Source organism: Lepidothrix coronata, unplaced genomic scaffold (assembly GCF_001604755.1).
Source record: "Lepidothrix coronata isolate B3197 unplaced genomic scaffold, Lepidothrix_coronata-1.0 Scaffold51, whole genome shotgun sequence".
Lineage (NCBI taxonomy): Eukaryota > Metazoa > Chordata > Aves > Passeriformes > Pipridae > Lepidothrix > Lepidothrix coronata.
In genome coordinates, this window is record NW_016690231.1 from 3,774,116 (window position 1) to 3,786,921 (window position 12,806).

Sequence of the window (12,806 nt, forward strand, 5' to 3'; positions counted from 1 at the left end):
TAATGTCAATTCTTGCAATATTTGATATTTTTTTTTACCTTAAATCCTGGTTGCAGGAATAAAACAGTTCTGCTGTTGTTATCCTGTATGGAGGTTTTTTTGCAAAACAGCTGCAAAACATTAATTGATGGCACTCTGGCTCAGAAACCAGAAGGAAAAGTCAGTTGGACACATTAAAATAAAAAATGTCTCTTTGCCTGTAGAAGAGACAAAAATAAGATCATTTTGAGGGCTTTTAGGTTATGGTTGTGATATATGTGAGACTGGTAAAAGAACAACCCAGAGATATAAAGCTCCCAAAACATCCACTGCGGAATGTTTTCCTTAGCCTTGTCTTCCCATACTGTTTCAGAGGGTTCAGATCTTGCCCAATGGAAGCCAAAACGTTTGTGTGCTTTGTTTCAGAGCAGAGCTGCACAGGAAACCCAAAGGCAGCACGTTTTGATTGCTGCACTTAAAGAAAAAAATGCACACAAAAAAAAATAAACACGCAAAAAAGAGATTAAATGTGGATGTGAAGTTTTACACCCGTGACATCTCTTGCAGAGGGGATTTTTAAATCACCACTGGCTGAACTGGAAGAAGTTATCAGCATTTCCAAAGCAATGGCTTATTGTGTGGTAACGAGCACCAAAGAAAAGCCCAAATCAATCAGCCCACCACAGCACACAGTGTTCTTTCTCATTCCGTGCTTTTTATGCCTCAGGTGTCGGCATTATGGTCTCCTTGTCAAGGATCCCACATTTTTTACTTGCACATCCCATACACGTAATTTTTAGGATGCTCTCAAACATGCCAAGCAGAAGCAGTTTATTGCATTGCAAGTACCTGTTTATTCAGAGGAGATGTGATCTCTGTCTCTCTGGTAAATGTGGAGAGGAATGCAAATGTTCCCCCTCTGCCACAACAGTTTGACTCTCATGTAAAGGCTTCTTAAAACAAACAAAAAAACCCTCAGAAATAAAAGTATTCTCTCCTTGAAATCAGAGTTTTGGATCATTTCAAGGACCAGTGACTGACTGCCCATAGAAATATCCTTGTTGTAGCAAGCACCCTTAACTTTAACAGAAAAACCCCAAATATTTTTATGTGACTAAAGTTCACTGATGAATATTATTTGTTAAAATTCTCCATTTATGCTTTTTACCTGTATTTTCTGAAAGGTGATTTTTTTTTTATCTTATTTCTCTGTTGGAAGATTTCAGTTGCTGAATTGGCAAGGAAGGCTGTGAATTTGGGACACAGACCCACAGGATTTGCACATGGGAGGATCATCCCAGTAAATGATGAGTAAAGTAATTAAACAGAAGTTCCTGACCTGGTGCTGACAGCCAGGGTCTGATCATAGGTCGTGCAATACTTTCACACTTTTTTAATACATCTTAAGTATCAGTAATGAGATTCTTATTGATTTTTGTGGTGCTTTGTAATTTTGTCTTTTGGAGGTGTTTTAGTATTTCTGAGAGGAACTAGTTCAAATAATTTCTCTCAGAATTGCATTTGGTAGCAAAGCGGAGGTTTTTTGCTACAAGAAGTGCTTCATTAAAATACCTGCTTTGAAGGAGAAATTAAAAGAGAGATTTCTGTGCCTTTGGGGTTCCTGTAGTTGTGCCATATGGGAGCTGTTGTTCATAAATACAAGGACTGTGCTCTACTTCTGTCTCCACATCTTTTCCACTGCCTTTCACTCCCTCCTTAGTTTTAATCTGTGCTGATCACTTCACTCCTTTTCTCCTAATCTCCAGCATACCTGGAAAAGATAGAGTTGTTTGCCTTTTCTGGCAGTTTTGGTTGTTTTGGGGCACTGTGCCCCGCAGTCCCCTCACTGCAGTGGTCCCTCACTGCTGCTCCAGGACACATCCTGGGGACAGCCCCAGTTCTGCAGAGCTGCTGACTGGGAGGAGCAGCCACCAAGGCAATAGTGCAGAAAGGCACCCGGAATAGAACCACAAACCCAGGGTTCATTGTATGAAGATTCAATTAGCTCTTTAAACACAGCAACTGCGATAGAACATGCTGTACAAACCAGGCTCACTGCCAGGTATTTATAGGCAATGCATTGCCCATTCCTGCTCATACAATTAAGGTAACTGAGATTCAATAGCCACAGCTGCATAAAGCAGCTTTCTGATCCTACCTAGGTCAGCATGAAATAAGACTTCATTCAGTGCTAGTTTAGAAATCGTGCTCTTTTTTTTCTTTTTTTTTCCCTCCCCTGAAATGAAGAAATGAGGAATTGAACACAATGTGTTCCATTCTGGAAACACAGAGGCTCGTTTTAAATTCCAGCCAGGAGAGAAAGAACTCAGTGTATCCATTAAAATCCAAACCTTATAGATGATCAGATTAACCTCTTCAAGCAGTAGCTTTGGGTAAAGCACTGGATTTAGCCAGCATGATAGAAATCTCTAAGCATTTTGGGAAGAGTCCCAAACTGGGGCTGTTGTCATAACTGGTCTTCATAAAAATATGTGCTTAGTTTTAGCTCTTTTCCCACATCAGCTGGGAAAACCTGCTGGGGTTTGGGCACATTCTGGGATTCTCTAATCAGCAGCTGAAATGGGTCCCCTTTTCTAGTGGCACTCTCCAACATAAATGGCTTGTGACAGTTCAGTGCTGTGCCAGTCTTTCTCTCCTTGAGGATTATCCCATGGAAAGAAATTCTGCTCTTTCCTTTCCCCTCCACACAAACAGTGGAGATCAGTTCAGCAGTCAGTGCTTCAGAAGTAAAACACTGGCATTCTTGGTGTCCCCTGGATTTCTGCACTCAGAAATTCTGCTTTCCTCAACAACTTTACAGTAAATTGAGTCTTTTCTTGTTTCTCTCTTCTGTTGCATTCCATACAGTAGCTGGTTTTATAAAAAACAAGCTTTGTGGGAATTGCATCAATGAGCCCCTTTCCAGTTTTTCCCCCTTTACATTTCTGTTTTATGCCATTCACTTGCCATGTAACCTTAGGAAGGACAGCAAGCAAAGCCAAAGTAGCATTGGTAAGGTGCCAGTACCCCCAGTGTTGCCAGAATATCACATCTAGTAACTCTTTGTTCTTCTCTAGTGTTTTCTACTCAAGGGTCCTGGAAGGATTGGCCAATATTAAATAATCCAGTTTTGTAACTCTCCTCTATCACAACAAGCTCAATTATCTATAATTCCTGGTTTCTCAAAGGACAAAAGGAGCTTCACACAGACATTCACAGCAAGGTAGCAGTACAGCCAAAAATTAATTCCAAGTTTTCCAGTCCCCTGCTCCCTGCTGCCCTTGTTCATGGACCCCATCCCGAGCTTTGACCTTTCTTCCATGCCTCTCTCTTTAAAAAGCACAAAATACTTTTGATGCAGTGGTTTCCTGTTTCCAGGAGTGATTCCCTTTAGATTTGTTCAGGTGCTGCTTTACCAGGGAGGAAATACAAAGTGCTTGTTAAAGGGAGAGCCTCGGAGTCAGTCTAGGCTGGAGTTTTAGCCTTTGCTTTGCCTTGAGTTGGTTCTGTTTCTCCACCTGTAAAATGGAGCAGTGCACGGTGATCTGTGTCACAGAGTGTTACTAAGCCACTTGAATTTGTGGGAAATACCCTGAAATCTTAAGACAAGTGGAAATGATTAATTCATTATTAAATCCGTCATCCTACTAAATCCTCTCTTCGAAGGAGCCTTAATCCAATGTTTTATTAATATAAAAGCAATTATATTGCCGGCTTATCAGTTATGTGAACGGAACGTTTCTTTTCCTCTCTTTCTTGCAGTGCTGATGGTCCTTCCTCTGAAATCATGCAGATTGATTTTGAGATTGAAGACTTAGCTGACCCACCTGAGACCCAGCTCATCACGTGGCAGGTAGAATATCCGGGAGACACAACATCCGATCTCGGAATCTCCAAGATCTATGTAAACCAGAAGGATCTGGTAGGAGTTCTCCCCCTGGCTATGGTAAGAAGTTGTTTGGCATTCTGCAAGTTTTTCCGTGTTGCTTTCCAGCTCTGGTGTCTGCCAGATGCAAAAGGGGAGGGAGGGACAGAAAGTTTCAGTGCCTCGAGAAGCAGATTCTGACTTCGGAAGTTTGCTTTGTTCGGTGGTGAAACCACCTGAGGGGAGGCCACAGCTTCCCATGGAGGGCTGAGTCATGTTCCTTCACTCATACACCAGCTTGCTGGAGGCAGAAGCTGAGTTCATGGCATTCCCTGTGCTCAGGGCTCGCTCTGGATGCAGGCAGTGGTGTGCTTGGACACTCAGTGCAATGTGCTTCGTGTCTGACTTGAATCACGAGCACTCCCACACCTGGTCTGCACTTCCTGAATGACAGTTTTCCCAGTTTCTGAATTCTGACTCCATATCCACTGATATGAGGGAAGGAAAAAAAAATGAATAGCATGATTTCTGAGTAATTTTTAATTACCTGGGGAACCCAAAACACAGTGGTTAGCCAACTGTCTGTTCTGCATAAATGCCTTCAAAGAGTTTGCCCCATGGTGCAAACTACAGGGCTTGAAAAACACCCGATCCTTTAGCCTTGTTCTTCTCTAAAAAAACCTGTTAGATACCCAAATTCCACGTACAAACAGAAATTCTGTGCATTTTTTCTTCTCTCTCCCTTTCTTCATCAAGGATGGGGTATACTTGTCTAAGGTCTAGCTGTGCCACATTTTTGTTCTTGGACAGTCTGTTAGAAAAATATTATTTAGCGCCGAAAGAAAAAAAAAAAATCTCAGAGCATTTAAAAAAATGTAACCTGGATGTTTGTCTAGTGATAGCCTGTTAATTCAGGTCTGAGATGGGACCCTGATGTGCAGGGTTAGGACTGTAGAGATGATCTGATCTACATAATCTGAGATGTTGGGGGTTTTTATTCACTCCATACTTATTCGAGAAGACAAAAGATTTTTTTTCCTAGTGGTTCCAACGGTGGCAGAAAAGCAGAGTTCTTCTCATACATGCCCATGATTGCTTTATTTTCAAGTGATATATTGGCAAAAAATAGCTCCTAAGAACAAAAATAGATTTCTCCTGGCAGTTATTACAAATCAGCTCACTCTCTTAATTTCCATTAAAGATGAAAAAAAGCCCATTTTCCAGAAGCACAAAATTCTGTGCTCAAAGGTCTCATGAAGTCTATAAAGTTATAAAGGAGGTGGCTTTTTGCAAGGCAACAGGTGTTGGGATAATGGGTAAGAGAGAAAGCAAAGATAAATGTCAGGGAGTTACTGACACAGACTGGGAATAGTTTTAACCTTCTTTGCATTAACTGGAGTGTCAGGGAAGAAACTCTGGGGTATCACAAATCTCCAAATCTTTGTGGTCCTTTCCTTTGTTCTTAGGAAATGATGATTCAGGTGCAGACCTTTCAAGATGTCTAACTTAGATTAGTTTGGTACTTCAGTTTTCCCCGTGGTCTTTGCAAAGCCAGTTGGTAATTTGCAAATAGAAATTAAAATAAAACATTCTCCTCTTCCATTTGGAAAGAACCACAGTGAAAATAAAGCATTATATTATTTCTCTGGTTTTGGAGATTGGGTAATTTGGGTTGGTTTTTTTACTGGTCGTCTTAGAAGAACGTGTAATTTCCTGTTTAGAAGGACCAAACAGAAATGCTCTTGGATATTTCAATTATAGGTTAATCTTTAGAAAGAACAATTTTAATGCTTTCACATTAGGCAGAGCTTTGGTTTTTTTAATAGACTTGCACATGCCATCTCTGCACCATCTTTGTATTCCATAGTCTTTCCTGCTTGCTGTTATTATGGATTTTTAAATTGCAAAGCAGAAGATTGGCCAATTTAGAGATTTCTGATTATTTTTTTAAGTTATAAAATGCTGCAATGAAAAGACATATATATAAACATATATATATGTATAGGCATCAGGACCCATTGGCAATACCTACCTTCTGCTGAAGTTATTAGGACACTTGCTGCACTCACCTTAACTTTCTCCAATGCATTTCTTTTATTCTTGTGGCATATTAGCATTCCAGCTTTTGAAAACCCTGCAGGGTCCTACAAGTCACACAGGGTGAGATGTTGATCCCGGAGCTGATAAATTCATTATTAGAGTAGTATGTTAACTTCACTTTGAAAAACCACATTCAGGATGCTCAGTGTCTGTTCAGAAATTTCTTGAAAAGGTTGCAGGTTCCTGACATTCAGCTTTTGATGAATTGTTGTCCACAGATGTCTTTTAAATCCCTAGATCAGCAAGGTAATACTGGAGTCAGCCTGGCTCACACAAAGGTACTCACCCTGATATTCCAGGCATTACTGGGTTTAAGGACATGGATGTGGACCAAGTGTTTCAGGTGGGACACAGGAAGCTGCTGAAGGAGCTGGGCAGTTGGATGATGAGCATCCTTGGGTATAAAAAGCCTGTGGATCTGGATTGCTTTCCTGAAAAATTCCCCAGCCCTTAGAGGTGACCTGATCCGAATGCCAGCTGTAATGGGGTGCCCTGTGTGATCTGCACAACGAGGGAACAGCAGGAACTGTTTGCCTTCCCGAGCAGGAATCCTTGAGTGCTGCACAGTCATGGTAGTGGCTGAGTGAGCCCTGGATTACCTCACACTGATCATTATATTAATGCTTTGGAGTTGGTAATTCAGCTTTCTTGCTGCCCAGAGAATCTCAAACTGGCTGGCAGGCAGGACAACTTGCCTGGCACCAGGACAGGAAGGTTCCACCTGACCAGGGACCAGCAGGACAGGGTCCCTTCAGTCTTTGTCTAACTCAGCTCTAATCTAGGGCTTGTTGAGCCCAATATGCCTGTTTTTCCTTTTTACTGAGTACTTTGGGACAGCCTTTCAGTATACTTATAATCTAGTCAGCATCAAACTGAAAAATAACCTTGTTACTTGAGAACTGAAATGGAGAGGAAAAAGAGACGGGATTTGAGACTTGATTAATGGTCCAGTGGTGAGGTTGCAGTCTGCTTGGCACAGACAAGAGCTCCAAAGACAACCTTCCATCCCTCCCAGCCCTTATTTTAGCAGGAAAAGGTGCATGGTGAGCAGTGAATTACCGACCTGTATCAGCTTCCATTGTCTCTCTGGTTTTGGCCCATTATTTATTATCCTCAAGCAGTGCAACATCAGCCTTCGAGACATTCAAGTGAGGGTTGAGGCAGAGAGAGGTTTAAATCAAATGCAGAAAAAAACCTCTGAGAAGAGACTCCTGATTTATGACAGGCTTAAAGAGAGTCAGTGACCGAAGCCCAGCTCATTACTTTGCAACAAACAGGTTGCAGTGAAGGCAAAGAATTATTCCCTCTCATCTGACCCTGTCGAGGAGCCCCAACGTGACGAGCTGTCCCTACACTCAGCCCTGTTCCTGCACAGCACAAACTGCTGTGGTGCAGATCAAACTGACCTATTTTTAAGCTGCAGATGGAGGTGGTTTAAACAAACTTGGGTGAGCTGTTGGGTGAGCCCGATTTCCTTCATCTCATGGAGGTCAGTAACCTCCAGGAAAGGATAGTGTTGGAGCAAAATAACCTTTGAAACCAGTTCAACCACTTTTGCAGTGTCACCACAGCTGATACTGTATGAAACAGAAATGGAATATTTATTTTACAAGGTCAGGTTTATAAACTAGCTGTAAAGAGTAAACATCTTTATTTGTTCAACAGAAATATTTTATAATTCACAGCATGTAACAGTCTTCATATTTAAGATGATATTTTGTTAAAAGGTCTGTTTTGCTATGTCCTGGCAGTTATCAAAGCAAGGTTGGATCTAAATCCATTCTTTCTTATAGATGAAAGTGCTTTTGTCCTCAGACCTACCAGAGACATTTTGGCTTGTGGGAAGCCATATTTATGGCAGTCATATTAAATAAATTGTATCCAAGACCTAAGCACCAATTTAACATTATACTTTTTAGATAATTTATTGTTTCAGCTTGCTCCTGATGTTCTTTATAAAAAATTAACAGATATGTCAACAGGAAGTAAACTGTTCTACCTACCATCAGCATAAGAAGCTGTATAAATAGACCAGATAAATAAATAAAATCAATTGCTGCAGCAAAGAGGCTATCTATTATATAGGAAGCTTTTCTGTATTAAAATTATTTCTAATAATTACAAGGATCAGCTGTCATGACAATGCCAGTCACTGCTGGATTATAAAAACACAGTATTAATGCCCTTATAAATATATGTATCTAACCATTTAATTTTTAGCTGGTGCTGTTTATGTTCTGTTAGAGACTGGATGTGTCGCTCAGAATTAGCTACCAGAGTTCTCAGTGCTGCACAAACACACACTTAGTTATAGCCTCACCCTGAAGAACTCTGAAACCAAGCAGAGGAGACTAGTGATAAAAAACTACAGAAAATATTGGTCCCTTCCTACAGAAGAGGGATGGACAGTGTGCTGAAGTTGCTCCTGAAGTCACCAGACTGTTTTCTCTTGGGCCAATGGATCTGATTTTGGCTGTGGCAGGCCTGGGTTCCCCCTGGCAGCTGAGAAGTGCAGGATCCCGAACCCACTGTCCTACTTAACTTCAGTGAGTGAATGTTTCTAAAGAATTCCAGTGACAGCTTTATGAAAAAAAAAAAAAAAAGATGTCTGGAGAGTAGATAAAAGCTTTTACCTTCCTAATTCATAGCTTTTAAATTGCCATTACGGTATTCAGCAGGTTTTCAAATATTTAATTAAAATGTTACCCAATTCTGAAAAGGAGCCTTTTTAAATCAAAATGATTAGTGAATCACAGATGAAATCTACTCATAAGAAAGGGAGAAACCTCTGGATCATTTTGATATTGCCAGCAACCATTTTCTTTGCAGAATTATATCCTATTGCTTCCTGAAATTAGATAGGTCAAGGTCTTAGAATTTTCTATTACAAAACAGACTTGCCATTCTCCCAGTAACATGTCTCAGCACCTACCAGTTCTGATTTTGATTCGCCTTTCTTGAAAACAGATATCAAAGGTGGAAACCAGATACTAGATAATTTCTCTTGCTGTTGTTGTCTAAGTGTTTATGCCCTGGGAATGTTTTTACTCCATCTGAAATGATACATGCAAGGGTTTAGTTCTAGTTATTGGGGTTTTTTTGCTTAATTGGTCAGGGATTGTTCTGTACAATGACATACATTTATCCTGAGATTCAATATTATATCCAGACCTTTCTATTGCTCCATTGTTTCAGGCTGAAGATCTCTTACCTGATGGTTGAAATTCTTGCTGTCAGTCCCCATGATTAAACTTTTCACTGTGTGTGAAAGCATTTAATTCTGTTTCTTTTTCCTGAATCTTTAGTTTTATCTGGTCCTTCTGCTCTAGTAATTCAGACTTCTGGTACTGACAATGCCTCCCAAATTGATACCATTAGCAAATTTTAGTGTTAGTCTGTTCCAGGGTCATTATTGACAGCAATTGAAAACAAACAAACAAACAAAACTAACCTGTCCCTGGGTTATTTCTGGGATATTGTGTCAGTCTAATTCTGGAATATTGCTGTATCAGTTCAGAGGAACAGATTGTCTCACTGAGTGTGGGTCTCACAGCTTTGCCTGGATCCAGAAACCTGCTCTCTGGATTAGTTCTCTGTGCTCAGGCAACTTCCACTGGAAGGACTTTGTATTCCCAAACTCGTTAATCAATCTTTATGCAATTCATGAGTCAGATTAGATTCTGTTTCCTATCCTGATAACTGTAGTGAACCTGTACAGCTGACAGAAAAAAATGTTTAATCGAGTTAACACATAAGAATCTTTTATGCTTCAGAAACTAATTGAATTGCAGGTGTCTGAAGCTACAAGATGTTTTTCCTGTATGTAGATGTCCATTATTTATGCATCTTCAGAGCCTGTGGTATTGGCACCTCTGTGTACCCCAGTGGTGGCCCAGGCAGCTGAGTAGTCCCCTGGGGTGTGACAGTTCTGATATTCCCATGTCTGTGTTCAAGAAGTGAACATACTCAGTTGCAACGTTTAGGGTTCATTTTCCAATTAGAATTGTCTGCAAAAATGGCTTGGTTTGGTCTTCAACTTCCTGTTATTATTGCTGTCACACAAAACATTGGCCTTCCTCTGGCAGTCTCCTATTGTCCCCCCACCAACACAGTGACAGATGTCTGAGTCACGAGCACACAGCATTTGGTTTGTCTACAGAGAATGAAATGAGGAAATAATACAAGCATTTGGCAATCAAGCACGTCTTATCTCCAGAATCCAACAAATGCCATATTCTTTGGATTTTTTTTTTCCTTCCAGAGTTAATGACGACCCTGGGGTCCTTAACATTTGAAATAACAAGCAATAGCTCTTCCCCTGCACAATTAGACATTCCACTGACGTGTGGGGCATGCAATGAAAGAGGAACTGTGCTCATTGCAACATCACACAGACGTTTTGCTGCTTAAATTCCCGAGCAGTGAAAACCAGCGCGGGGCTCTTTCCCTTTAATCCGGTTCTTTTGCTGCCAGAAGTTACTACAGGCTGACGGAAAAGGGTCTTGATGATGTTGTTGTTGGAGACAGGAGGTTAGAAATGTCGGGTTTGTCTCTGGAGTTGCTGGCTGTAATCACCTGTAACAATAGAAACCAACAGTCACCCAGTTTTTGCCTGAGTGGGGCAATGAGTAATGAGGGCTGGGACTGGCTGCAGGCAGAGCTGCTGACAGCCACACAGTTTGATGGGGAACATTGGAAATTGGGTTCCCTGGAGAGGCAGGAACAAACACAGGGAAATTTTTCTCGCGCATTAGCGCCCGAGAAAAATGGCTTTGCATAACCACTGCTGTTCTTTCTTAAGTGTGAGTTACATATGTTTTTCCTGATTAGACACGTGCAGTTGAACTGGGTTTGAAACAAGGCCAATCCTTCACCCTGACAGTCTGTTGGTGTTGCTCTGAAGCTGCATGTTGGTAAAAAACATAGAAGGACCAGGAAAACGTGGCAGATCCGAATTTAGAGCAGGTTTCACCGAAACTTATCCCTGCTTTATGTCAATGGATATGAGGTTTGGAAGTCCTGGCCTGTTTTCACACGGCTGTAAAACCATTGGTATGCAAAATGTTGTGCGTTTAAACCAGAAATAATTTGGTGGTGAATCGAATTTCAGAATGATGGTCTCCTAATTATTTTATAATTTGATAATTTCTGTGCAGCCAGTCTCAGCCAGCCGAAAGGGACCTCATTTTCAGTAGACAAGTGCTTTGAATGATTTTCAAGTCAGGATGTCTTAAGATGCCTCACTCTTAGTGCCAGAATGAGCCGTATCCACTGAAAATATTGTACCACCTATTTTGGATTGCTTTTCCTGCACCTTCCTATCTTTATGTTAATCAGGCTCAATCGATATTAAAGAAATTTCAAAAGGGTTTTTTTGTTGAAAAAAAGCCAAACAAGGGATGGTCTTGGCTTGTTTTTATCGAAATACAGTCAGATTGGGTTTATAGAAAACAAATTACTGCCTTCTGTTCCTCTTTTGTTTCATGTCTTGTTTCACTCACAGGATTTCATAACACAACACTGCCATACAGTCCAGTAGCAAATATTGCAAAATGGTCTTTAATGCTGACTGCTAAGTTGTTTTCTCTGAAACAAAAAAGATTGTAGAAAGTTTTCTCCCGTGCTCAGATTTGGCACATCAGGGTCCAGAATTTACCTTGACTTAAGACCATTCCTTCAAATAGATGTTAACTGAGGTGTCATTGTACCCCCCTCCTCTTGGTGGGAACCTTTCTAAAGAGTTGTCAGAGCCCCAGAGCAGCTGAGGTCAAAGGCAGCTCCAGCTGTTAATTGGTCCCACGTCCTGTTCAGAGAGATGGTTGCTCTGGCCTTGTTCCACTTGAGATTTGTACACCTCCAAAGATGGAGATCCACAATCTCTCTGGGAAAACTGTCTCAGCATTTGATCATCTTCGTGGTAATATTTTTTCCTACGTGTCTGAACGGAATTTCCCATGTTCTAACTTCTGTCCTGCACCTCTTGTTCTGTTGCCATAGAAGCCTGGGACAGTCTGGCTTCATCTTCCCTGTGTCCTCTGACCTGGTAGCTGTAGAAAGCAATAAGTTCTGCCGTTTCCATCTCTTCTGAAGGCTGAGCAGGCCCAGCTCTCTCTGCTCCAGCCCTGGCCAGCTCAGCCTGGTGGCCCAGCTCTGGCCTGGCGCCAGTGCATCGATATCCTTGGCTTCAGCTGCGGTCTCTGCTGGCTTCCCACCTCTTAATTGATGTGGTTATGAAAAGATTTTTCCCTTTTGGCATAATGAAGGGGATGCTGCCTTAATTGGTTCCCTTCAGATTAGTGATTTGAATAAAACACTGCTGAAAAAGAAGCAGAGTATTTCTCCCTGCTGAACCAGATCATCACCACTGTGGTGCTGCTGGAGCAGAGCAGGCAGGTATCACTCTTTTCAGCTTCCTGACATTATTTTTAGACGTGTTTTGTGATTTTTAAGGTACTATTTGGGGGTCAGGGGCATTCCTTTTTTTTCTTTTTTTTTTTTTTTTTAATTTCTTCTGAGTATTTAAGCTTTTGAAATTATTTATTTACGAGCCATGAAAATCTCCCCAAAATGGATTTTAACAAGTGTGTAATTGGATAATTTGACAACTGGTAAGCTGAAGCCCCAGAGATCAGGAATTACACTTCACCGCAGAATAGTCGTTCTTCATGTAGAATTAATTAGATTTCCTCTAGATTACAAGTAGTAAGAGGAGTAGTCAATTAAGAGAATTATTCTCTGACTTTTCCGTCCTTCTTTTAATTGCCAGCCAGTGGTATTAAGAATTCCTTTTTCTGTGTGAGATGTCCTCAGAGGCAGGATGCCAGAAAGAGGATGAGGGACAATGGATTAAACCCAGGATTGA

At 41.1% G+C, this 12,806-nt stretch overlaps 1 protein-coding gene across 2 annotated transcripts in view; it reads left to right on the forward strand.

The window, feature by feature from the left end:
• Positions 1 to 12,806, forward strand: part of LOC108497631 (transmembrane protein 132D-like) — a 227,925-nt gene that overhangs the window by 136,903 nt on the left and 78,216 nt on the right. For both annotated transcript variants that reach the window (XM_017815382.1, XM_017815384.1), the window contains exon 4: positions 3,742 to 3,925. In XM_017815382.1, the coding sequence (XP_017670871.1) occupies positions 3,742 to 3,925 (184 nt within the window). The remainder of the gene's footprint in view (positions 1 to 3,741; positions 3,926 to 12,806) is intronic.